The following is a 27,390-nucleotide window of genomic DNA, read 5'->3' on the forward strand; positions in this document are numbered from 1 at the left end:
ATTAGTGTAGTTTCATTGTATTTTATTTGGTTGAATCATTAAGTAGAGCATATAAGTCATGTTTTTTGAACAGGCCTGGGCCTGCAAGGTCTTCAGGAATAGCTGTGCCTTCCCTCTTTTCCTTTAATATAAGAATTTCATAGTGTTTTACTTTGGTTGGATCTTGCCAAAATAAGTTCCATCCACCCTATTTCCCCCAAAGACCCTTTGAGGTACAGAAGTAGTTGAAGAGATGCTGGCCAGTCAACACTGACCCATTTTAACAGTATTCCCTTTAGCAGAAATGTTCATTGAAGTTAACATGTTCTTGTTTGTGAGCTCCTGGATTTTATGTGACAGCAAGCAAACTTTTGTCATTAAAAGCTGTAACTTTTTTCCTAAATTGCCCTGTATCTTTTATAAAGAGAGAGAAATGTTACTTATCAGTGTTTGTAATCCATTAACATAAAATGATCATAACTTTTTGATACTTTTGTTATTACACTGTTTTTGAGCAGTTAAGCAGGGCTAAAGTAGTTGCTGGAGAACAGATAATGTTGCATCCTCTTATTTTCTTGCTAGAAAAATTCTTGTACAGTACATGCTTTTTCAGAAGAGAGCAACCATAATCGTATTTGTAGGGGATTATTTTCATGTACTTTCTAAATGATTCTAAGCAGGCCAAAATGAACTTCTTTCAGCTGTCAGAATTGTCCTTGACTGCAATTAACTGGACAATTGATCAAATCCCAGACTGGTATTAGTTATTTTGAGCACAAATTGGTGTAAGATTAAAAGAAGAATAAAAGATTCTCTCTGATCCCATATGCTGTTTTCAGCAGTGGTGGATGGTATGCATTTATGGAATAGGAAAAAACAAACCCAAGGCAAGTACATAGCACTGATTATAAAACATTCTCCCAGCCTTCAGTGGTTTGCTGTTCACGGATACAAATCCATCTTGAAATGGCTTGAAAAGAGCTGGGGGGTCTATGTTCAGACAGTCAGCTCAGCACATTTAGCTAGTGTCTGATATTAAAAACAGATGTCCTTTTAAAGGCCTGTTAATAAAACTCATTCAAACTTTTTTGTTATACTTGCTAAATCATTTAAGAAAGCAGTAAGATGTAAAAGTCTCTGCTTAGGAGTGATGATTTGGGTTTCAAGTTAGGGGAGCATTGTTCATATGGCTTTAAAATTACTACCTTGTTTCTGAAATGGATGCAGAGCTGTCTATTGAAATCTATTTTTCTTGCTTGATTGGGTAATCATTTTAAATACATGCTTTTACATTTCCTTACTCTTCAGTGTTACTGAGGATATCTGTGATAAAACCTTTCAAAATGTATGGTTGTAGCTTTTGTTGTTGTTAAAGACCCGTAACTTGAACAGAACTGCATTGATTTTTTTTTGTAAGCTATTTCTTGGGCGTTCACTTAGTGCCCCCACAACTGTTTAGGAACAAGTGAAGAACCACAAAGTCCTAAAGTTTAAAATTGGTAGAATTGGGTGGAATGGAAAAAAAAATGCAAAAGGAACTATTTCAGAAGGAGGAAAACATTACAGAGTTTCCCTCCTCAGGAGTTAATTTCTTACATTAGTCTTTGTTCAGACATGGAATTTTCTGAAGATGAGCTGTATGTTTTCCGTGTCATAACAGGCTAATTTCTTATAGATGGTTACCATATGATGCTGTTCTGGTTGTTGATAATGCTAATAAACGCATGTTAAAAATTGACCTGCTGGAGCTGCCTGTTTGATCATCTTGGCTGTCTGTAAGCCCTTCTTGGCTGCTGTGATAGAAAAGAATTTCTGGAAACACTGATGCTGTAAGGAGAAACTGTAACACTCTGTAACCCGCTCCTTGGGGTTGAGTCCTTGGAGTGATGGTGGTCAGTTACTGTCCTCGGAGCCTGCCAGAGGAATACACGTGATCTGGACTGAGAAATAACTAACCTTGGATGGGATTTAAAGAGCAAGTAATAGTTGTGGGTTTAGGTCAAAAGCTGTTTCAGTTTCAAAGGTTGATAATTAATGTGGTAAGGAATCTCAAGCTAGACTGACTTTTGCAATTCTATAAGGTATGGGAAATGTCAGAAGTTTCATAGCCACCAGGATAGCTTCTCCTTGGAGCTGAGAAATGATATTGTCTGAATATCTGGATTCTGTGATACAAACCAGTTTCTAAGGAACTTGATACATTTTACAAGTCTATGAATGTTTATAGGGTTGTATGTCCCAGACTTTGAGTCCCAAGGTCAAGGTATGATCTGCAAACAGGCTTCATTAGTTTGCTCTTGACATTGACGTGTAACTTTTATCAGCTTTTTCTGATACTGGTTATGCTGGGGAGGCAAGGTCTAGGAGAAACAATGTGTTTCTGTTGAACTTGATGATAAAAGTGAGTTCTTGGTTACATTGTGTGGTCATCAGAAGAGGTGCATCACTAAAGTTCAAGAGAGTTAGCAGATAAGCTGTATTTTAGGGAAGTGGTGATTTAAGAATGTAGAGGTCAGAGGTTGACAAGTCACTAAGTATCTCAGGTGCTGATGTTCAAACTAGGATGTCCATAAATCCTTCAACAAATTGTAGACAGAGAATCTGTCAGTGGTGTCATTGCAACCAAATGCAAAAGTGAAATGAATGTGGACCTGCCTATAGGGTGGGGAATCCTGATTGCTCCCTTCCAGCCTGGCATCTACAAACAGGGCTTCTCAGCAAGATTTTTGTATCTTTCATTTCTTTATGATTCACTCAGGTGTTTAATGTTTTACCAAGATCATCTGACCAGGCTGAAAGCTGACATCTGTGTCTTTTAGCTAATGCTATTTTCATTTTTTTTTTTTAGTTCAATTAACTAAATACAGTATGTGGTTATAAACAAGTACAAAAATTATTCTTTACTCAGTAAATGAATGTAAGCAGAAGTTGTTCTTTTACATAAGTAATGAAATTAAATGTCTTTAATGTGTTGCTCATTCTTAACTTTCAACTGGTAGCTTTGTAGTCTCTGGCATGGGTAAAAGTTGGGTGACTGTCTCACTTGTGTGTGTTAAGCAAGACTGTTGATTGATTACAGTCCCTGAGGACAGGTTCTTTAATACTGAGTTCTAGCAGTCATGTCCTCAAAATGAGTAACTGCAAAAAGTCTTCAATGACACACGGTGCTATGAGTGATGGGAGGGTGGGCCGGGAAAGTAGCAACACCTAAATTTCTGTATTTCAGCTGGGGCTTTATGGGTTTCCGTGAGTATAAAAAACAGATGATTTCTGACAAAGATTGTCATAGGGCTTTACGCACTCCCTGAATTTGCAGGAAAACAACTGTCACAAAGTCTGAGTAATAACTCCTTGAAGATTTGGGGCACTCCTAGATCTTCATTAAATATAACCTCCTTGATTAGATAAAAGCAGTGCTTGACATGGGATTAAATTGCAGAATTGTCTTGCAAATAATATACATCTCGCCTAGTTTAATAAAACCAGAAACAAAGGGCCTACGGGTAAATAGGATCAGGGTTTAGGAACAGAAAGCAGGTGTTAGAAGACCAAAGGCAGAGTGACTTGTAAGAAGAAAAGTGTCTAGGATGTGAAAATCCCTTGATGGTACCTGTCTTGTATTTTATTTTCCTAACAGATAACCCTTTGACTATCTAGAATAATATTTTGTTCTAATTTTGGTTCAATGCTGTTCAAACAGCCTGTGCTTTTTACAGAGGGAACTAAAGAACATGGAGGCTGGAGCTCTTTGCCTTTCTAGGATGCATGTTTTCTCTTTTCCTTTGATAAAACTTTAATATCTGTTCCTGTGAGGATCCATGTATTCTGCAGGGCTGGCTCAAGGATTAGGCCAGTGTGAGGGAGGCAGTGTTTTGGGCTGGATGCCCTGGCAAGCTGCGACAGCCTGTCAGGTTGAGCTGCTGCTGCCTTGGCTGCTGTTCCAGGGTTTATCAATTATGTAATGTGTGTATAGTTTAGTGTGTGTAATTATGTCTAAAGTGGTGTGGAATGGCAGCCTTGAGACATCCGAGGGCAAAACTAGTAAGCAGATGTTGGTAGCTTTTAGTTCTAGCTTGCAACAGATGTTGAGCTTTCACCATCACAAGGCAGTCATCAGCATCTCTCTTAGCATTTCTTTGAGAGGGATTGATTCACTGTCTCAGTAAACTGAATGTTAATTTCAGTTCATGTGGGACTCGCTGTGGAAGTATCTTTATGCTGTGAGAGAATACTTACATGCCAAATATTATTTGAATAGTTTTTATGGCAGGTACTGAAACTGTGACATCACTCACAGACTGGTTCTGTCCTGAAGCTGTTTACAGAGGAGTACATGTAAATGCCTGAGCATTCACTACTTCATGGTAGTTGGGTGGTTTCTTTCTTTGACCTCTCTGCTTGTTTGTTTTTTGAACTGTGGCCCTCAGAAGGAAACTTGCTTTTGTGACTTGGCAGACTGTTGGCAGAAATGTGTCTGCAGTAGCAGTGGTGAAGAGGGTGTCATTGTGTTGAACAGGAGCCTGAGTTTTATTTCATAGATTTGTTTTGTTGTCTTTTACAGTATAAAGGAAACGAAGATGGGGAGACAGTTATTGTTGAAAAAGACCATTTTATGGATGACTTTTTCCAACAGGTAAAGTTATAGTTTTCACCATGCATTGAAGACTTAGTTATTTCTCTGTGCCTTTTAACTTCTGTAATTAGGCTTAACAAATTCATCTACACCCCATCCCCAATATGCTTTGTAATGGTGTTCTAAATCAAATGTTGGCCTGAATTATTGTACTGTTCTCATTGCCATATTTCTCTTCCTCTAGGTTGAGGAACTTAGAAATAATATAGCAAAAATAGCACAAAATGTGGAAGAAGTGAAGAAGCAGCACAGCATTATCCTGTCAGCACCAAATCCTGAAGGAAGTGCGTATCACTTTTTTTGGATTTCAGATATGTGTGGCTGGATGTTCTGAAATAATTTGCATGTTTTTAGCTATTTATGGGAATAGAACTTGAGGTGTTCAGAATGCAAAATGTAACACAGTTCATGAAATGTTTCCATTTTTTATCTTGGATTAATGTTTTCATTTGCTTATTTTTTACTCCATAAGTCTCATTTGAATAAATACATTTTCAGCGTATTTGTTGCATGATCCACACGTTTGCTAGAGCAAAACTCCAGTTTAATATGGTATCATGAAATGGGTTGTGTCTTCAGAAACACAGAGGCTATTTGCATTTCTTTTAATTGGTGTCAGTGTTGAAGTGTCAGCTGACACTCATACAGTACAGCCATCATCTTCTCTTTATTCTTAAATAGGGGCAAGATCCTGCCTAACAGTAACACTATAACCAGCTGCTTTAGCAGTAGTAGACAGTTCAATGACGGAGCCCTATTTTTAGAAGTGCTGGAAGTGCAGATGTGCTTTCTGAACAGAGAACTCAAAAGTTTAGGGAACTTAACCAGTAACCTCATGTGTTGTCAACCCTTGTTAATTCAAGGAATGCCTATGTTTACGGGAGAAGCTTAAAGAAAAGGGAAGATGGGGAGATATTTTTGTGAAATGTTGCAGCTCTTTCTTGTTGATGAAAACTGAACTTTCTATGTTAGTTTTTCTCTCCCTCCTATTTTCTTTGTCTACAGATGGGCATACGCTTGTATTCTTAAATGACTTTGCAGGCTGCTTTTTGTCTTGACAATCATACACAGTCATCTCATACATACATCTTGGGTTCATTTGAGTGTTTTAACATCTGTGGTCTCAGCTCATGTATCAGCTTGTGTTTGTGCTAAAAACTGTGCTCAATCATGCATATGAATTGTGTAGGAACATGACCTTGCCTGTAAGTAATGTAGGCTCTTGTGAATCTAGTGTCTTCAGTAAACCCAGTAGCAGAGATGTAGTGAAGTTCTTTGTGAATTCTTTGTGTAGTATTCTCAATAATAGGGAGTGCATGGTCCAGATGTGTTAATAAAGGTAAAAGCTATGAGTCCATGTTAAACAACCGAAGTAGAAGTGTGGAAAAATCTGTATCTTCATTTGATAGGCTTCAGTGAACTTTCATTTTGATGAGCGAACGAACGTTACCCTGAAAGTGTTACGTTAAGAAAAAATGTGGAATATTTCATTACCTGGTTTAGTTCATGACTTGGTAATGACATTTCCCAACTGTAAGAGCTTCTCATAAGAAGCAGGAACCTAATAGTATGCTGCTACAAAAATGGTAAAGTGTTTAGGAGTATAATAAACAAGTCCTCTGCATGGTTATACTGGATGCAGTTATGACATTGCAAGGTAGAGTTCTAGATAGTTGCTGGCTTACCATTATCAACAGTTCTGAAGAAAAAAAGAACAACATGTTTTTAATTTTCTTTTTTCTTTCAGGAACAAAAGAAGAACTTGAAGAATTAAATGAGGAAATAAAGAAGATTGCTAATAAAGTCCGAGCCAGGTTAAAGGGTAAATTGTGAGGAGAAGTAGAACTGCTGTCATGTGTAATGATTCAGGATGTAGCAGTGTTACAGACTTAGCACATTGCAGCTGAACTCCTAAACTTTAAAAGTTGCATTGTGTGTGCATAAACTGGATTGGATGGCTCTTTAAACTGGAGAACCTCCCCCTCCCTGCCAACTAATATACAACCCATGCCAGGAACCCTATCGTCCTCTACTTTATTCCTCCTTGGCAACCTTCACCACTGACAAATACCAGGTCTCAGCACAGCCCATTCTGTGGAACAGGACAAAGAGCTTGCTTGCTTTCAGGAATAGCATAGAAAATTAAAGTGCAAAGCAATTTCTCTGTGTAGATGTGAATTCTGCAGCTTAACTGCTGGGTTTTGGTCATGGTGTCTTGGAAGGTTTACCACAAGAAGAGTCTCCATAGCATACATGCCTACACAGGGAATTGCTTTAGAGCACTTAGTGTGTTTTAAATTCAAACTAGCTAATTTTGCTTTGGCTTTCCCCTGTGGCTATGTCTTCATTGTTTAGCATAGGTTTTGAAATATATTGAGTGTTTTAATGTTGCTGTATTACAATTACTTCCATAAACACTAGGGTATGGTGTTTATTGTTTAAACTGTAAGAGCAGCCAGTATTGTTAGAACTTTTGAGATTTTTCTATAGTAATAGACAGTAGCGTGACTCTGTAAAAGTATTGAAGTGGTTACTGTGTTACAAGATCTGTACCAATTATCAAAATTATTTTGTATTATCTATATATCACTGCCACACCCCAAATGTTAAACATGTCTGTGGGGATCTTATACATGAAGAAAGTATTAGTTAACACTATTTACAAAGTAACTGAGCTATTAAATAATTATACTGACCATTGACTAATAACATTCTTGTATTGTTCTTAGCTATTGAGCAGACTTTTGATCAGGGTGAAAATGCTAATCGGACATCAGTGGACCTCAGGATAAGAAAAACACAGGTATGATCACTTAAGTTTAAATAAAAGGATTCTAGTAAATTGGGGAATGAGTTTTCACCACTGTGAAATTATTTCAGAGGTTTATGTTCTGTTTTGTTGGAATGTAACTTTCAGTTGCTGTGCAGTATTGTGCTGTATTACAAAAAAAATAATTGGTTTTGTTCCACATTTTTATATCCTTATAAAATAGCACTCTGTCTTGGCTCACAAGTTTGTGGAGGTCATGATGGAATACAACGAGACACAAACTCTCTTTCGAGAACGCAGCAAAGGTCGGATACAGAGGCAATTGGAGATAAGTGAGTGACCTGAATACACTTTTTAAAAAAGTTAATTGTGTTGTTAATACCTACCTTGTTTCTTGCTACTTAAAGATGGTACAAAGCATTATAGATCTTGCATGTCTTTTTGCAGGGTGTGAGAGGAAAAACTATCACATGGCATAAACTCTTTAGTGTTGCTATTCAGAGCAGCTGTAAAGAAAATAAGGTTAAACTCAATTCATTTTTTTTTGTTGAAAACTATTCAAGTAATTATCTTTTCCTTTTGTTTCATTTATTTCTGATGCTACAACTTTTAATGAAACATTGACAAAAGCTGTGTTCTGAAAATAGTATTAGTAAAAGCCATTCTAAAATTAACGTGTTAAACAGAACATCTCTTTTTATCCTGTGACATTTTTGTCAATAAGAACATTTGTGAAATTCAGCTGACTAAAATCAGTGCTGCTGTTAATTTACATTAATCATTTGTTGACTGACTCGCATCTGAGTTATTTCATCATTGATTACTATGAGGAGTATTCAGAAAGGTAATTGACTGTACTCTGAACTACAGCATCTACCTCAGAAGGTGTCTAAAATATCCATAACATATTGTACCTAAGATTAGCCTTTATTATCCCCTGTAAAAGCAAGTACATATATTGCTGAAATAGGAAATGCAAACAGAAAGTTGGCAAATCACAAGGTAACTTTGCTTTTCCTGTGATTCTCAAGTTTGTCATTAGCCTCTCATGCGTATGGTTCCATTCAGCTTTTCAGTTAAGTTTATTGGGCAAGTTAAGTTCTTCTTTACCTATATGTTTAAGGAGAGAGATCCTAATACTTTAGGACATGGTTATGTGTTGCTATAACTCAGTTAGAGCCTTCAGCTTTTCCTCAGCATTGTCTTCTGACTATTACTTGATATTTTCTGGTTTGGGTTGGTTTGCGGTGTTTTTTCCATATGCAAAATGGCACTTGGTAATGGCTGAAAACAATGCTTAATAGAATAATTTTCTTTGAATTATCATCCTTCTGGTATGGCAAAATCTTATGTTCAATAATGAGTGATGTTATGTAAAGTATTGGTGTTTCTATCCTAGCTGGAAAGACCACCACTGATGAGGAACTGGAAGAAATGTTAGAGAGCGGTAATCCTTCAATTTTCACTTCAGATGTACGTATTTCTAGTCCAGTTTATGCCTCTCTTCTATTTTGCTGCTTCTCATATTTAGAAGTATGTCAGCACATATTTATGTCCGTATCTTTTTTGTTCTTCCAAAGATTATATCAGACTCTCAGATCACTAGGCAAGCTCTGAACGAAATTGAGTCGCGTCACAAGGATATTATGAAACTGGAATCCAGCATACGGGAACTACATGAAATGTTTATGGACATGGCAATGTTTGTTGAGACTCAGGTAAATGAACCAATTCAAACACGGTTATCTAAGAGGGTTTTTTTATTTTTTTTCTTCCCCTCAGTATTCCTCTTTGAAATATGCAGGAACAATTGCTTATATTCAGATAGTACAGACTTAGGGTGGTTTTTGACTATGATTAGAATATATGAAAGTTGATCACTAAAGGTTTTTTAGACAAACACAATCTGGATGTACTCGTGGTCTACCTACGAATAACTAAGCGTAGCCTTTATTTTCAGTTGGTATACTTAATATTTTCTTCAGCATGCTTATATTGCAATAAGCTCAAACATTTTATCCCTGGTTAAGAAAGAACAACTTTCTGGTGGAATGTTTGCTGGTATCTTGGGAGTTTAGGATTCTTATAGGTGTGATAAAGGACTATTGTTGTAGAATAAAATGTGCATTAGCAAGAATGTGTGCAACTTGCACATAATACAAAGGTATGATTACTGTTCTAAGGTGAATATACAGAGATTGAAAAGTCATTCAAGTATGTTTATAAGCTTTATCTTATCTACATAAATTTGTTCATGTCTTTACGTACCAATTATCTAACAAAAATATTTTAACTTCTGTTCTTAAAATTCTTTGATTTATGTAGCAAAGTGGAAAGAGTCGTGTTCAGGGGAGATGCTTTCCCGAAAAGGACTATTTTATTTGTCTTTTTTTAATTGGGTTTTGTTCTCCCAGTCCTGCATTGCTTTACTGCTAACTATCTAGCCAAGGCAAAAAAAAAAAAGGTAGCAGTTTTCTTTTGAATTAGAAATGAACAAAAGTTACTTGTGCATCATTTTTTAATGCTTTGCTGTTTACTGCTGCTATTTCTTCTGATGGACAGAAACACAGGTAATGGAGTTACTGTAATTTGTCACAAATCCTCCATTTCATTACCAAACTTCATTCATCATACTTAATTTGAATTTCTTGTGTATTGACACGGTGAGCCCTCAATTCCATGGAACTTCTGAGGTTGCTATTATATGTGTGTGTGTTCTTAGATAACTGTTGAACCTTGTGTCAAAAGGAGTCAGTATCTTTTCCCACTTGCAGGCACCTCAGAGATTTCTCATCTCTTTAGTGTGTCAGCTTTAGTTTTGACTGTTAAAACATACCTCACATTCAGTGGTATGTTTTCAGGTGTTCAGTATTTGTTCGTGCTAAAGGGAGAAATATGCCTGCCCTGCCCATGAATGTTCCTTGTTTAGTTAGAACTTTGCGCCCTTGCTTCTCATTCCCTTTTCCATTTACACATCAAAGCAGAAAAAATGTCAGCTGCCAATATGTACATTATTTACTGTTTAATCACTTATGTTCTGTAGCCTTCCTTCTCTTCAGTTCATTAAGCAAGGATCCATGTATTCTAATAAGTTTTTTTTTCAAAATTTCATTTTAAGGGTGAAATGATCAACAACATAGAAAAGAACGTGATGAATGCATCAGATTATGTGGAACATGCAAAAGAAGAAACAAAAAAGGCAGTTAAATATCAAAGTAAAGCACGAAGGGTATGCTATCTTTCTGTAATTATTCTAGTCAGTATATTAGCACAGTATGAAGTGACCTTCAATTTTAGTTGTGTTGTTGTATTCAGTCCTTTAAGCTAGAATTAATACACATTTAATTTAAAATTACAAAATGTTGTTATAAATTAGTATATGACAGGAAGATTTACCAAAGGATTTTACAAGCAACCCCACAGTCCCATCAGGAAAAAAATCATAACCTTTCCAAAGTGATTTGTTACAGTTTTTAAAAATTGATATTACCAGTAGAGGACAGAAACTTGTCTTACTACAAAAACATACAAGCAATTCATACACAGATAAAGCTATGTTTTCTACTTAAAAATCTGTCATTACAAAGTGTAAAAAACCCCAAAGAAGAATTAATGTACTATGCCAGTAGATAAATTCACAGGGGGTTCTTATCCATTGCTGTGATACCTTTTAATTATTCAGACTCTAAATAAGCTAAAGGTTTTTGCTTCTTTATCACTGGTAAATTTACCTGGATTTAGAGCCGTAAAATTGCCATGTTAGCAGGAAAAACAAAATTACTTGTTTTGCTGAAGAAGGCTTTTTTAGAATTCCATCTGCAATTATTCTTTTTTACAGATAACTACCTCTGTACTCTTGTAAAAGTACTAGATAAGGGAGATCTTCCCTCTGGAAAGAGTGTGATATTAAACCACTATACTCAGTTTTGTGGAGGAATGGAGTAGCGTTCAGGTGTTTGCCATTGGTGTGGAAACTTGTGTTTCAATATCTTCCTTCCCATCAGAAAGCGAAATAATATATTCTGGAATCAAACTACTGAGTAATTTATACTTTGTAACTGTATGATTGCAGAGTGAATGAATTGTTCTTTTGACTTCATAATTTCCTCTTTTGAGAAGCTGTGCAATTTTATGAGGCTTTTTATGGGGAGTTGGATTTGAGGGAATAATATATCTTTTTACAGACAGATATCTACATGTAGGTAACACACTATATTTAAAGAAAAATATTTAAGAAATATCAAAAGAGCCCACTTAATGTATATGTAAATGGTGTTTTTCTCATCTTTGACAACTATATAAGTCTTAACTACAGTAGTTTAACTGTAAACAGTGTTTATTCTTATGCATGCAAGAGTATACAGGTAAATTTATCTCAATTGGAGAACACTGCAGGCTTTAACAAAAATGAGTGTGGATCTAAAACTTGACTATTTTTAACATTAAAAATAAATGCAAATCATTGTGCTTAATCTTAAAATAATAAATGCCTTGGGTTTTGACAGAAAATGTGGATAATTGTCATTGTGTCATTGGTGTTGATTGCTGTAGTTGCTCTCATTATTGGTTTGTCTGTTGGTTTTCGGTGTTGCATGGATAACTGCAGCATGTGTGACTTCCTGTCACAGTGGCAGTAAGTAACTAATCAACTAATTATGCTCTTGTTTTGGCCTGGTAACTTGTATTGTTCTACTAATCCATAATATCCACGCAGTTAGCACTGGAGAGTAGGCTTAAGATGCATTGGGGGATCTTGTTCATCTCTGGATACTGTAAAAGTGCTGTGCATGTCAGTATTGAAACTGACACCTAGTGGTAAGCTGCCACATGCACAGAATGCTATCACTACATGAGACTCATAAATGCAGAAGGAAATGAGACCAAAAATGCAGTTATTGTCTTGTAGCCCTTTGAAATTTTTTTATACTGAAACTTCACATCAGCAAAAAATCTACACCAGTATATGGGATACCAGTTACACTTGGAACTTTATCAGATGGGGTGTTACATGGTTTTAGGCAGGGCTTTCATAAAAAGAAATGTCTACAACCATGAAGTTGGCTATATGCCTTGTAGAACATCCTACAATTTCTTACTTTCAAGCTGTTTATTAATACCAGACTAAATGAAGCAGTGGGAAATAACATATTTGTAGAAGGAAGTCTGCAAAGATTCCAGCTGGAATTTTAGGACATAAATTTGATAATTTGTTCAATCTGCAGATTCTTGCTATACTAAGCTACCAATTCTTGTCAAGATAACACGTAACCAGGCTACTTAACTCCTGAGTCCAACAGAAAGTCAACTTCTGCATGCAGGATCCTCAAAGTATGCATGAGGCACTATGAACAGGGTATCACTCTGAACAGCTTATCAGAAACTCAATTTTCTGTACTAACACTCTTTTTAATAGCAAGGCTTTTACTTTTGTTGTTAGACTTTCTTCTCAGCTTTGGTTTATAGGCAGGTAACAGATTTACTGTATCATTGCTTAGAGTCAGAAACACCTGACCTGATGCCAGGCTTTCATGCATATACATAGAACCTATACATTTTTCCCCCCTGCAGCTCTTCTGAGGTATTACCTACACAGTGTTTTTACGTACGTTTTACTGAGTTCTGTGAATTCCATTAAGCATGCCATCTCAAGAGTTGAGCAGACTACAAATATTTATCAAGGGAGGGTGGTAGTAGGCAATGTTACTGTACTTAGACATGACCCTGGTAAGTAAATGTTCACTACTGCATCTGCTTCTGTATGTAATGATAACTACAAAAGCTGGCTGTGAGTAATAACAATTATACTGTGAAGTAAAACATAGAAATGTTTCACAGAGCTCCATCTTCTAACTATGGTTACATGTACGTTAGGAAAGAATAAATGCAGTAAGCATTTATCTTAATTTTTCTAGAAAGAAAATCAAAGCACTGAGATGAGGTGTCAGTTTTTTCTGTGGCTGTACACGTGTGTGAACAGGGTATTTCAATCTCAACTTTTATTTTTTTGCAGAAACTGATGTTCATCATTATCTGTGTTACTGTACTGCTTCTGATACTTGGAATTATCCTAGCAACAACACTATCCTAGCAAGCACATTCCAAGAGTTATGAACCTTCAGAAACTCCAAAATACATCTTCTGTAAAACCAAACCTTTCTTAATAAGTGATGCCTTACATTGTTCCACGATGATGACCTATCACTAATGGTTAAAAATCTAAAAGTTGCTCTTTATGTTTACTTATAAATGAATATGAGAATGTATTAAGATATGGATAGATTTGCATCATAAACTCTGTAAGACTGAAACTTGGTCTTAATTATTTTGAACTGAAGTAAATTAGATTTTTTTTTTTCATATCTCAGTGTTACAAACAGTTTAAATAGGGAGTTGAGAGACTTTCGAGTTTTGACTGTTTGGAGCTTTTTTCTATTGCAAGTCTGATTCTAATCATGAAAAGTAGTACCTTACCAGTTCTGCTTTTGTTAGCACTCGTGTGAACATTTTTGACATGTAGCCTTGTCTGTAAGTGTAATTATTTAGTCAGCTATCTAAGCTTTATACTTGAATTTTTTTCTCCAACAAGTGCTAAAGTATTTTATCCTGAAAAGACTCCTTAACTGTCTTCCTATTGCAGTCCACTTGAGAAGGAAAAAAAACAAAAGCTTTTTTTACATTTTCCAGGCTTTTTGTTTTTTTTCCTTCAATTTCAAACTTTAATTGCTTTAAATGTTTTGTTGCCTCTGTAATAAAATGTTAGTTGCAACATTTCTGGTAAAAGAATGCAGTAATGAAGCACATTAAATTTGAACCTTAGCAGATAATTTTACAAATAACCCTTGTTCAAATACAAATAACCCTGATGGATCAGTTAGCCTTACTATTAATGTGACAAAAATCGTATTTTCCTCTATATAGCCAAGTCACAATTTCTTATTCAGAAGCTTGCTAATGTTGATGTGTGAGTGTAGCACATAAACTCCTTCAGAGAAGTCTGAAACATAATAAAAACTAAGACACTGATCTGTTACAAAGTTAGTCTTAACATGTATGAAGTGTTTTAGTATATACACACCTGTTGTACTGCTAGTTTGCAACACTTAAAGGCTTGAAAGATTTCAAATGTAACTAAATAACTGCATTTAATGTTACAGGTTATTTTTGTACTTTGTGTGTAAAATATTTGTAACTTGACTTTTTGACTTCTCATTGTTTAAGCATATCCTTGTAGATATGTAGATATATTTACACTGTGAGAGAATTAGAGGGAAGTATAATGTGTGCCTTTTAAATACAGTCTAAAAATACACTTGTCAATGTTTCAAATAATTATAATGTTAACTGCAATAACTCCTTAAACTCGTGTTTTGTTGAAGGTGTCTAAGATTGAAGTTACTCGGTCAACTGTAACTCAGTCTGTGGACTTGATTAAATTCAGCAAAGTTTACAGTGAATATTGTATGTATGACAGTTCCTGCTTTGCTGTCCAAATACACTGTGAATGTGCTAGACCTGTTCAGATGTCAAACGTATTTAAAAAGAAAAAAAATTACTATTATTGGTCTTTTTGCAAGTTGGCCATAACGAAGTCACTTGAAAAATTTTGGCTTCATTAATGAACAAATTTCTTTACCTCTAAGTCCTTACAAACATGGGTGAGTGTTCTGGAAGTTTACATGCAAAGTAGGGAAAGATTGGCTGCCTTAGTACTCAGTCTAGGTAAAATATGTTTTTTATTCTATAGTTTTCTAGATTTTTATCAGTAAATATTATTTATACATATACAGAAATAAGGGGGAAAAGAAATTGGTTCTGCTGTTTAACAGCTGATCACCTAAAATGACCCTCAAAATCCCATCATGTTGTTTTTATTTATAATGCTATAATTTGCCCATCAAGACAAGAAATTTAAATAGCCTACTCCATAGCTTTTTGTTATACAGCTGTCTCAATGAGTTTGTTTTAAAACAAAACTTGTTTTTCACATGAACTTTTTTGTTCTGTTAATATTGGAGGGGAATATATCTCTAACCTATGCACTAATAAATTTATCTAAGCAAGTATCTTGTGGCTGTTTTTATATTTATGATGTTACTGTGACCTTTGAATATTTCCAGTAAGTGTGTGAATAAGGCTGATACATTTTTGTGAAGACATATGTCAAACAACTGATACTTAGAGTGAAAGTACTGTATTTCCTGAACCTTTTTACCAAAAAAGATGTAGAGATGGTCAAAGCAGATGTAGAGAGAACTATGAAGACATCAGTGGGATTTATACCTTTTTAATATACCTGTGGAATTTTGCTTAATATTGAACTTGAAAAATATGTGAATTATTTATTTGAATGAAGCTATTCATGTATTCTCAAATCCTCATAGAAGTGCATATTTATCAGTGCAGAATTAAAGTAACTTCCTCTTACCTGCTCACCCCAGAACTGGAATTTCTGGAATGGATTGAGGGTTTTGGTGTCCAGGTGGTAACTGGAGTTATTCCCATGTGCTCGTGTTTGAAACTGGTGTGCCACTCCTGAGAGCTTTTTGCTGGCACTGAGTGCTGTTACCCCAGTACCTTGGGAAAAAGCATCAAATCTGAACACAAATGAATCCAACAGAATGAACTAGAGTTGTTTCCAAATTAATCTGTCTTTATTCTGCTTCTCTTTGCTCTGTAGCGCAAAACACAGAAAAGACATTTCTAGGCAACGGAGGATTTGTTAAGCATAGTTTTGATGAATGCAAGCCTGATAAATAAGATTTAAAAGAGAAAGGGAAATGAGGGAACTGCTGCCTAAGAGGAAGGATTTTTTTTTTATAAAGATATTATTTTAAAACAACCCACACCCTTTCAGACAGTTGTGCTTCATGTAGTTTGGAGAGAACAGTTTGGATGTGGGTTTTGTTTTGTTGGGTTTGGAGGGGGAGCAGTGGAGGGTGTGAAAGGGGGTTTACAGACTTAGGCTACCCAATGTTAAATTTGATTTGATGCGTTAATGTGGCTTGTATGCAACTTCTGAAAATAACCATGGCATTCTTCCCCAAGTGGGTCAGCCTTTGCACCTGTGAATCAGCTCAGTCTTTTCTGTCATGTACAGTAAGCAATTGGCTGCTCAGCTACATAGTGCCAGTTGCAGCCTCTTTAGCTGCCTCTCTCCAGCACACGGAGTCCTTCTGCCAGTAGTGAAGCACTTGGAGATGAGCATTTTGGAATAAAAAGAGCATTTGGTAAGCACTTGTAGCTAGGTTCTGAAGAACAAAAGAACTTCATGAATAAACATTTTTACAAAGGAGAATACATGGAAATGGTAAGTAATTACAAAATAATCGTATTTACATGTTGTAAAGAGTGATTGATTTTATTGGCTGCGTTTGAATCCATTTTACTGCAAATCGGGGGAAAGGAGGATTTTTATGTTTAAGCATAGTTAGAGAATGGCTAAGTTCTGATGCGAATAGCTACTGTACAACAGACTTTGCGGCTGCGAAGAAAACAAGGATTATTTTGCATGCAAAGATTTAATTCCTCTGTCCATACTTTAGAGAGAACATGGGTCAGCCCTTGCCAGTTACTGTCAGTTAACAGTAAACTGAGCTGAACAACATTATGCTAACTGAGTGCAACTCAGTGTAAAGAGTATGTCAGAATGAATAGGGGCTCAACAGAGGTGCTGTTTATGTAACAGCTCACTTTATAGTCTTTTTTATGTAATCTTACGGAAAACAGGCAGCTTCCATACATATTTGACAAGGTTATTTGGTATTATTATACAGTTGTGTTAACTTTCTGTAGTTACCAGGTTTTTACCTTTTTGAGTTTGCTACTATGTAATTTTCATCAGTGTTTCTAACACTGGGTAAGAGTTAAAGGAGTCGTATTTGAAATTTCTGAAATGAGATGTGAAAGCTCATAGGTGAGAAGGCATACAAAAGCTGGTGTCTGGATAACAACGCTGACAGCTCGTTGTAAAGAAATCTTTGGCTTATTTTTCGAACCTTTTCCTTTCTGAATTGTGGCATGAGCCTACAGTGAGCATCTCTGTATCAGAGAATCGGAGAATTACGCTGGAAGTGATCTCTGCAGGTCACCTAGTGCAAAAGCAGTGTCAGTGGTGAGATCAGACCAGATTCTCTTACTGTTCTACATTACAGAATGAAACACTTTTGATTGTGATTAACGGAATCTTTTAAATATAAGCATGGTTTTGTTTTTTTATTTAGGGTTGTGTTTTGTGGTTTTTTTAAACCTCAGACCTTCTGTCATGACTGTTCATACAGTCGAACTCTGTATCTTAATGTTCTGTGGATTAATAGAATTGTTTTTTATAGGAAGTCTTATCAAACAAAATATTTGCTAGTCTAAGGATTTGTAAGAAGAAAATCTGGCCTTGGGAAGAATTTTTTCCTTGGCCTGTTTGTGGAACAGATTTCAGTTGTCTGAGGGATGTAAGTGGTTATTTTGAAGGGCACAATCTAGACAAAACATAAAATATATGAACTCTAGACAAGGAGCAGGGGGTGGCAATGATATTTCACAACAGAGACACCCAGACAATGGTTTCCTCACTGTGAGCAGTTTCACACTACCTGAAGTATCTTTGTCCAGTCAGATGTTGCTAAGTAGAAGTGAAGAGATTGCAACTATTTGAAAGCCTGTTCCAGACTTTACTTGGCTCCCATTTGTAGGTCACTGTAGAGTTAAATACTCATCAGAACTATTACAGAGCTGTTCTACTTGTATGTAGCATTGGAAGATTAAATCCTAGTTTGTCCAAGTGCCTGAAATGACTTGTCCAGGATCCCACAGGATCTGTGTGGCAGAGCACAGAGCTTGTACATGGGTGCCCATTTCAGCTTATAAGACTGCTGTTGCCTTCGGACCAGTTTGAACACAGGTGAGTAAAAATGTAAAACAAATCAAATACTGGTTTGTGATAAATGCATCTTTATTAGAGTGGTAGTCTGACTTGCTTAGACATTCAGCTGGTTGTTGCTGTACGTTTAAGCAAAGCTCAAGCTCTCAGACTGAAGCACTGAAGTTTTGTGATTAGACACAAGAGATAAAAAAGAGGTTAGTTGGCCTGGTGTGTTACATCTCAAGCTGTGAAGTGTTACCTGCTGAAGGTACCACACGAAGATGCATCTGCAGGTTGACAACTTTGGCTGAAGTACTTTTACATCACTAAGAAGCCAATGGGAGTTAGCAGTCCAATCCTCCTGTTCTAACTGAAGTAGCATTACATGTTTAGTTATAAACTATGATCATTAGAATATGGTTTAACAAAGACTATCAAGCTCACAACACAGATGTCTTTTTCACTCAGTACAGGAGCACCATGGTCTCTTATTTAGGTGGTCGATAGTGTAATAAAGCAGGAAAGGAAGAGAAATGGAAATTGCAGGAAAAGTCAAGTAGTCCCAGCTTGTTAGGGTGGCAGGCTCTTGCCGGGTTAATGCTCGATCCGGAATCCGCCACCGTGTGGAAACTGCTTGTAAGCGCTGACAGGACTGAAAAAGTGGGTCGTGGAAGAACGCTTCCTTGGATTCAAGTCTGTTTTTTTTCATGTAGCCTATTTAGCACTACTCGGCGTCTGACACTGATTGAAAGACCAGAGAAGATTTCTTTTCCCTATACTATCCACTTTATTTTTTTCCCTAAAAACCAAATCCAATTAGGATTTAGAAACCAGTTTCTGGGATGCATTTTTTTTCTACTCTTTTTGGTGGTGCTTGATTTAATGCCTAGTAACATCTTTAGGAGAGCCTTCAGAATTTTTAATGATACAGTCTCTTTAATGCTTATTACTTCCCTCTTTATACACCACAGCATTGTATCAGGGCATACATCAGTCTAGTCATGCATATTTATCTCTTGTTAGCTTTTTAGCCTCAAATAATGTCTATATAATGCCAATTAACTTAAGTAACTTCAGTATCTCTGGGTTTCTTCTTTGAAGAGGAACTTAAGTGCCATAAAATTTGTTTCTTCCTTCCAACACCAGCACAAACCGGTTTTTAAACAAAAAAGAAGCTGCACCTCTGCAAAATATGTTTCAACCCTCTCTCAGCTTCATGGTTGCTGCTGATTTGCCTTTTCAAAACTTCAGTAATCACCTCTGTGAAAAAATTAATTCTCTCCTCAGTTTCAAGTAGTGCTGATTTGGCTTTTGCCTTTTCTATGTAAAGGATTGGATGATTGCTGACGTGCTCTGCAGACTTAGCACTTGTTACTTAATTTCTTTAATGGACATTTGGCAAAAGCCATTTCAAACACTGTGACTTGTAAACATCAGCCTTCTGCAGTGCTGCAGATTGGCTGGGACCTCACCAGGAAAGCATTTGCCATTTTTTCCTACCATTGCTTTAGTTACTGGCACTGCTCACAGGATGCTGTTAGGAAATAAGAAGTTACTTGCTTTCCAAACACACTTTCTTTGCTATTGAGCCATCTAATTGCAGGGGTTTGATTTTTCCGCCCATTTCTTCTCTTGATCTTTGGCTTTCCTTTTGTTTAGGCAGTTGCTTATAGACACATAGTCTCTTCTATTATTGAGTCTACCTTATGGTATTTGTAGTGAAGAAAAATGGCAATGTGTATTTAGTTAAGAAGGCCAGTCATCCATAATATAGATTTTTCTTTGTTCTATCCACACTGCTGTCAACCATCTCTAAATAGAGAAATACGGCAGCTAGCAAATGAATCTACCTGCATGAGAAGGCAATCTGGAGAAAAAAATATATACATTCAAAAAACCCATGCTTTTAACCTTCCGAAAATTAGCAAAAAAACACCAAAAATCCATTTCAAAACAGGTTAAAATGCTGAGTTTAAATCAGTTCTTACAACAAGTACACATTGCATTTCCAGCTCGTATGTTTGTTCTGCTTTTGATTTTCCCTTTTGGCAATTTATTCAGAGTAGAGTTAGTGGATGGAATCTCAGAGGAAAATAAAAGCTAGTGTTTTGAGAACTAATGAAGTAATTATCTAAAGCATTATTTACAATGATTATTTAGAAGATAATGAGACCCTTTAATTATGTTTGTTCTGCACAGCTAGCCTTTCAATAATTCAGGGTATTGCTGTACAATTTTCTCTGTATTTACTTTGCACATTTTTGGTTAGAAAAATGTCACAACTGCCTGTGATGCACAAACCCCGGACCTCCTTTTTGGTATCAGTTGTCACAGGAGAATCACTTGCTCACTTGGGTTGGAGCAGGAGGCTTTTCTGTTCAGGCTCCTCCAATATGATGTGGAACAAATTAAATTATGGGTGAAATAAAGCTAGGCCTATTAAAGGCTTTTATGGCTTTATAGGAGCACTACTTTAGTATTTAAAATACATGCCTTAGTCTAATAATGTTTCTGTTAGCCTTTATCTCACTGGATAAGTAGTTATTACTGATATTAAGATAAATAGTTGAATTTGTTATATATTAAGATAGTTATCTTGGTTTGACTTGCAGTTTATTTTTATTTTGGGAGTCTTGGTAATTTTCTTTCAAACCAAAGGTTTTTTTCTGAAAGACCCTTACTCATTTGTCTGTAAGAAATTCAGGGCATCATTAGCATTTTAGCAGCTAATAACAATTTCACCAGTGTTTCCATATGTCTCTGTGAACTTGCTGCTAAAATAGACAATTCTACTTGAGCCCATCGTTAGCAATGTCTAGATAGTATATAGACTCTTAGGAAATGCATCCTTTGTCACAGGCTAGATCCTCATTTGGTATGCCAATGAAGGACTGCTTCAGTGACTGCAGTGGTGCTGCTTCATTTGGCTGACGACATAGTCCTTGGTAATAAGAAACTGATAAGAAAAAATTAATCTCAGAAAGGGTCTGAAGGTTGGAGTTTTGGTTCCAATATGGCTGGCTGTTTATTTAGAATCAAATCAACTCCTATGGGAATCTTTCCACTGATTTCAAGAGATGCTGCAAAGGGCGGCTGATCTCCTACCTACCTTATGTTCCTTTGAGGCAAGTACACAGCATGAGGAGGAGTAGATTTTAATTTTACTGGAGTAGATTTAAAATGTGTAACACTGGACTATTCTAGAATATAGTAGAAGTTAAAAGTCTTATCAAAAAATATAGTTTTGCATTTCATATGGTTACTATAAAATAAAATCTAAAAATAATGCATCTAAATAGTGGTGAAGACTATAAGTAATTATGAATGAGAAGACAGGTAAGCGAGCTTTGGAAGTACCTGCACATGTACAAATGAGCTGCTTCAATCTAGTTTCTCTGCTGGACTTCTTGTCTGCTGAAGGAGGGGCTTCTCTGGCTCTGTTAATGAAATTCACAGCAATGCTCCTGTTAGCCTCAAAGGCACTTGGTTCAGGCCTACATGTGAAGTAGAAATAAACCTGTGATTCCCAAGATGAGTAATTTGTTCATTAAGCTATTGTACCAGAAAGCACAATTCTAATTTAAATCTGCTAATTCCCCCTAAACATTTTCCTCCTGTTACCCTCAGAAGGGACATCTTTTCCCTTTATGAAGTGTGTAATACAAGCACAGACTGCAGATGAATGCCAGTAAGGGTATTCACACTATCATTAAACAAGCAATGCAGGTATTAGTGAAAGTGCATCTTCAGTATGAATCTTTTAATTGCATACTGTAGACACTGGCTTTTCAGTCCCTGTTGGACAACCCCAAATACACTAGATAGGAAGCTCTGTGTGGTGCTCAGTAGGAGTAGTCATGCTTCTGATGGCTTTCTCTTTTCAACTGAGGCAGGAAGCTTAAATTGAATTGCTCTTTACAAATGTTGCAAGAATAACTTCTCCTAATGTCGGCTTTAGCTATTATTGAAATGTAAGGGTTATAACTGGAAACGCATGGCTCAGTGCCTTCGTGAGTGACCCATGATTTTTAGATAAGGGAAGTGATCTTTGTTTTGGAACTGAATCACTGATTCTGTACTGAACTGCTGGAATCGCCTGATATGAATCTTTTAGGATTGCTGGCCTAAGAATATGTTATTTACCTCTGTCCTGCTTCTGGATGGGAGGGAAATTACTCCCTTTCTAAAACTAAAACTGTAAGGTTTGCTCTGTCTATGCACATGCCTTCAGCTGGCACACGCTGCCTTGTTGTATGGACATAATACTCTGCTGTTTCATACACAAACGTAAGAACTACCTATTATTCCTGGATATAAAACACTTCACTGTTTGCATTGGGTGGAGAATCTCTGAGTACTGACAGGAAGCTACTTGCTCTCCAACAGGCAAGACAGTTCTATTGCTTTTAAGGAGTTTCACCTACTGTCTCACAGTACCTACCAAACATTTGGGAGGCTATCTACTAACTAGCTCCCAAGGTTCAAAACCACTTGGCTGCTTATCTGCAATGAAACTCCTTAGAGGAAAAGGGAAACTTTGAGCCATGCTTATTTCTCCTGTAACTAAGTATCTTGGTTGTCTTTTGAAAAGTGCTGGGAGGAGAAAGGGAAAGGCAATTTAATTTACAGGTGTGTCAGAATACCCACACAGCATTGCCAAAGCTTGAATTAAAGATGCAAGACAGGCCATTAATATTTTGGAAGAAGAGGAGACAAAGGCATATCAAAAGGGAAGAAGAAATAACCAAGTAACGTGTTACCTTAAAGCTTAAGTAGTGAAATGGTGCTGGCTGACTTTATTAGAAGTCCGAAGTCCCATAAGCCAATTTAGGTTTCTCTCTGGAGGGTTTAAATGCTCTCAAGCCACTCTTCCCTCTGTTACAGAAGTCTGCTAGCGGTTGCATTATGGATCGTGGCTATTCTGTACTGGATTCCCACAAGGCAAATCAATCACTTTCAGAAATGGATAAGCCCTTGACTAAAGAACAAGAGGAAGACAGAGTGGTGAGTAACCATTTCCAGTTCAGGACGTGCCAGAATTTGTCTGAAAACTTGCCTAGATTTGTTTTTAGAGTTTTGGGGTTTGGTGGTTTTTTTTTTAAGGGTGGGGTTTTGAGGAAGTATTTAAAGTAAGTTTGAAGCGGGTTTGGTGTGGGGTTTTTTTTTGGTTTTTTTTGTTTGTTTGTTTGTTTGGGTTTTTTTTAAATCTTCCCATGCAGAAGAAAAAATATGTAAAACCTTATTGTTAAAAAGCTTTATATTGTAGGATAGGCCTCAGGTATGCAAAATAATTAATTAAAAAGAAACAGAAATTCTACTACCTGATTGACAGCTTAGAAAGTAGAGATTTTTTTCAAGCAGAAAGTACATGGGCAATATGCAGAACCAGAATGCAGCTTCTTTGTGAGGTGTAAGGATGTAACATTTACACGCATGCTTAGGCTTCAGAGATGGGGTATTCTGGTTATGATGTGGCTGTAATCACAACACAAATTCTATCAAACAACTGCTCTAAAGCTTGACGAACTTTTGATAACAGGTAAATTTTGGTGCCCTGATAAATCTGAAGTGGTTTTTAGATCCAGATTTTTGAGATCCTAGCTCACAGTCCCAGGTGGCCATGGCTGCTCTCTCAATCGATCTTTATTTTTTGCACTTCTGTTGAGGAAATATCTTTATACCCACAACAAGTAATCCACATTAAGAATTCTAGTTTAGTACGTGCCTCTCCCTCTTCTGAGTTTGCCACAAGGCATAATAATAATAATAGTTTATACAAAATGTTTCCCTGGTCTGTCTTCAACTGTATTACCCACATGGGATATCACCATTTGTGGAGAACTGATGTTATTGTCCCTGATGTATTCATTTTAAGTATTCACTGTTAAGATAACTGTAGGTCCTTTTCATATTCCCCACACAAGAAAGTCTCTGCTTCCTAAGCTGCCTACCAAGTGGTACATTTATTTTAAAATACATTAATTTGCATGTGTAGAAGAGTACATTTAGTGTACTCCTGCAATATAAATTTTTTTCTCACCATGTATTTACACTGTTCTTCAGTAGTTACTGATGGCAAGATGAAAGAAAAAAAGTTTGCCTAAAATTAGGTTCAGAACTACAGCAAGTTTCTACAAAAGCCTTTCAAAGTGCTTAGCAGAATATTGTCATCAGCATTTCTGAAATGAAGTTGGATAGTTGACAGCCTGTGTATGAATTTAGGAGGTTAATTTTAGGTTACAGTCATCTTCCTGAAGATCCACCCCAGAGAGTCACCCACTTTATGTGCCAGGACAAGATGGATGTTGTGCTCAGACCCAAAGCCTGACAGCTGGGCACACTCGTGCTCACTTGACTTTGAAGATATTTATAAGGTTTCAGTCAGAATTCCCATTTATACAGTTTCCCCTAGATTATTTTTGGGTCTGATTTTCCTTCCAATATGAGGCAAACAAAATCATGGAACAAATTAGTCTTTGAAAGTAAACAGACAAGATCACAGGATGATAAAATTCAGCAAGTGTTGAAATGCATTTTTAATTACAGCTGATATATATTAATGCTTAAAATGCCTGTAAACTTCAAGTGAGTTGGAAGAACGTAAAGGCAAAGTCTCTATGTTTCCCTGTAATACAGCTGGGTTCACATATCCATATACAAGAGCTGGTTTTAGATGATATATTTGCTCTTTACATTTTTTTCTCTTCTCTCAGTTGGCTTGTTGCTAAGCTGTAAGCAAGCATGTGCTACGCAGAATGACTCAGACTTATAGGCCAGGATGCTTTTCTTGGATTTCCATTGAGCAGTCTTCTTATCCTACACAGATATAAATAAGTGCCCTTGTTGCCTTCCCTATCATTTAGTACAAGGAAAGTAAATCTGAAATTACTTTAACTGCATTAAAATATGTCTTCTGTGATTAAAGGGGAACAGTTTCATTACTATCTGTTACAACCTTAAAAGTTCTGTTCTTACATAGTGATATATGTAGCAACACAATGTAGTAACATATATGAGAAAAATATAAACTGAATTGCTGAAAAATAGTAGTTATTTGAAGGAAAAAAATGAATATGCATGTAATGTTCTTATTAAAATGAATAATCTTATTGCATTTTAAGAGAAATCTGACAGCTTTAGGAGGAGGCAGTGAGGTTGCACAGACCTCACTGGTTTGGAAATAAGTGCTTGGGAAGGCAAAAGGTTTTCCCATTTCCTCCTTTACTCTTGGGAGGCTATAGGAACAGAAAGGGAAAGAGGTGTGAGCAAGGTCGTGAAATACTTGCTAGCCCTCCACTTTCAGTGCTGTTTTAGATGTGGAGGATTCCCATCAGTGGCACATCAGATGAAAACAGGAAAAATTCAGAGAATATGGGGAATGGAATATTGTTTTAATCTTCAGAAAAGACTTCTGGATTCCTCCCAAGCATCCTGGCCTATAACAGAAACCATCACAGCTCGAACAGTGACAGATGGCTGGTGTTTGTAGTTTCTAATAACTACCTTTGGTTCACAGACAGTGACTCCAGAACAGCTCCATAAAAGGTTTCTTTTCAATTGCAAGCAGCTATCTGCTTTATTAGAACCGATTCACTTTTCCTTTCCATTTGGCTTGTTTTGTTGCTTTTTCCTCCTACCATTTTGTGCTGGTGGGTAATTAGATAATTTTGAGGGCTGATCAGAAAAATGAATACACTCTGAATTTCCTTTTCCAAATACAGCTTCTTGCTTGGTATTGCAAGTTTCAACCTTTTTTCAAATATGAAATCCAGACCTCAAACAATACAAAATGCCAAGTCATGCTGGCCAAACAGAGACAGCCTGACTCACCATCAGCAAAGGATGAAAATAAGGGTAGTGATGTTTGGAAAGAGATCTTGTCAGTGTTTACTCTCTGGGAGTGGTTTCGGCTATCCAAGATTAAATGTTACTTAATGTAAAAAAACTAAAACTGAGCTGTTTTGCTAGTACTTATAGGCAGCACATAGAGTGAGGGACAAGAGGAAACTCTATTATTAAATTTCCCTTAAATATCCATGAAGAGGGAAAGAGGGATTAACCTTTCTAAAAGAAAGAGTACTGAGTTTTACTATATACCTTTAACTGAGAAATACGGTATGAGGCCAATTTCCTAGCTCCCTTTATTTTTATTTAGGTTTTAAGTTCTAGGAGACAAGACTGTCTTACACTGAATGTAGCATGCTGTAAAATTGACACCATGTTGAAATTAAAGAAATGAATCGATGCTAAAATGTCTAGCATGGTTAGAATAATGCTGCGTATTTATTTTGTGACCTGTCATTCTGTATTGCGTAACAGCAGAAGGAACAAAGGTCCCTCTTTGTGTGCTTCTTTATCCCGCTTAATGCCAGGGATGTAGCAGAAAGTGCCCTCTTTTGACTGTAAGTAATCTGATGAAGCAGTGCCATTTACCATTTAACCACATGCTACTTATATCCCTGCTGTTTTATCCATCTTCTGCATAAACCAAATGAGAGATTCTTCCTGAGATTGACAGAGACCAAATGCCATGCAAGGAACAAATTGCTCCTAGTAATATGACTTCTTATTTGGATTGCAGTGATGTCTGGTCTCACATTCTGTAGCATTAGCACAGTCCCCATCATGTTAACCACTGCAGAGGCAGAGAACCAGTGACAGAGGTCTGCCACAGAGATGTTGTCCCCTCTGCTGTTGACTGAAGGCCATGTCTAATTTGTTCTTTTAATTCTCCTAAGCATCACATCTATACTTTGAAACTTGCGCTTTACTATGCAAGAACAAACATTAAAGACCATGGGAATCGCTGAGACATTTTACATGTGTTGTAATATATTTTAATGAGTTATTTTGTCCCACAGTCCAAAAAGGGCAACAAGAAAGCAAAACGAACAGCTGAGAAGTCTGCACGCTACAGATCTGAGGGCAGAAGCAAACTGAAAAGCAGCTCAGTAAATGTTAAGAAGAGCAAGGTGAGTGCTACGTGCTCTAAAATCTTCCAGTGGCTTTACTGTCAACTGCTGAAATGGTTGTCACAGCATTGACACGAATCAGAAGTGACTGCATGTAGGGTCAAACCACTGCCAGCACCTTCCCTGGCACCCGATGCACTGAGATTCCTCTCACACTTTGCTTCCCTGATAGGTTTGGTTG

The 27,390-nt window shown here is 36.7% G+C and overlaps 2 protein-coding genes and 1 long non-coding RNA gene across 14 annotated transcripts in view; 2 read left to right on the plus strand and 1 right to left on the minus strand.

Moving 5' to 3' along the window:
• The window catches only part of STX2 (syntaxin 2), a 70,360-nt gene extending 56,866 nt beyond the window's left edge, over positions 1–13,494 (plus strand). The window contains exons 3-12 of one of the 2 annotated variants that reach the window (XM_057414927.1): positions 4,541–4,612; positions 4,797–4,896; positions 6,360–6,434; positions 7,342–7,415; positions 7,606–7,714; positions 8,782–8,855; positions 8,963–9,100; positions 10,501–10,611; positions 11,888–11,948; positions 13,393–13,494. In XM_057414927.1, coding sequence (XP_057270910.1) covers positions 4,541–4,612; positions 4,797–4,896; positions 6,360–6,434; positions 7,342–7,415; positions 7,606–7,714; positions 8,782–8,855; positions 8,963–9,100; positions 10,501–10,611; positions 11,888–11,948; positions 13,393–13,493 — 915 coding nt within the window. In that variant the 3' untranslated portion in view covers position 13,494. The remainder of the gene's footprint in view (positions 1–4,540; positions 4,613–4,796; positions 4,897–6,359; positions 6,435–7,341; positions 7,416–7,605; positions 7,715–8,781; positions 8,856–8,962; positions 9,101–10,500; positions 10,612–11,887; positions 11,949–13,392) is intronic. The other variant, XM_057414926.1, reaches the window with a different exon arrangement.
• The window catches only part of LOC130602241 (uncharacterized), a 29,507-nt gene that overhangs the window by 1,157 nt on the left and 960 nt on the right, over positions 1–27,390 (minus strand). For 2 of the 3 annotated variants that reach the window (XR_008972853.1, XR_008972852.1), the window contains exons 2-3: positions 15,808–15,956; positions 7,769–7,875 (exon numbers count right to left, since the gene is read on the minus strand). This is a non-coding gene — a long non-coding RNA (uncharacterized LOC130602241). Of the gene's footprint in view, positions 1–7,720; positions 7,876–15,807; positions 15,957–27,390 lie in introns of those variants that run through there. The other variant, XR_008972851.1, reaches the window with a different exon arrangement.
• The window catches only part of RIMBP2 (RIMS binding protein 2), a 136,395-nt gene continuing 132,117 nt past the window's right edge, over positions 23,113–27,390 (plus strand). For 2 of the 9 annotated variants that reach the window (XM_057414914.1, XM_057414913.1), the window contains exons 1-2: positions 23,113–23,241; positions 27,099–27,209. In XM_057414914.1, coding sequence (XP_057270897.1) covers positions 23,143–23,241; positions 27,099–27,209 — 210 coding nt within the window. In that variant the 5' untranslated portion in view covers positions 23,113–23,142. The remainder of the gene's footprint in view (positions 23,242–27,098; positions 27,210–27,390) is intronic. The other 7 variants (XR_008972850.1, XM_057414915.1, XM_057414911.1 and 4 more) reach the window with 6 other exon arrangements.

The sequence above is a fragment of the Pezoporus wallicus genome, unplaced genomic scaffold (genome assembly GCF_028554395.1).
Source record: "Pezoporus wallicus isolate ANWC-B61680 ecotype Strahan unplaced genomic scaffold, APGP_CSIRO_Pwel_v1 contig_8047, whole genome shotgun sequence".
Taxonomy (NCBI): Eukaryota; Metazoa; Chordata; class Aves; order Psittaciformes; family Psittacidae; genus Pezoporus; species Pezoporus wallicus.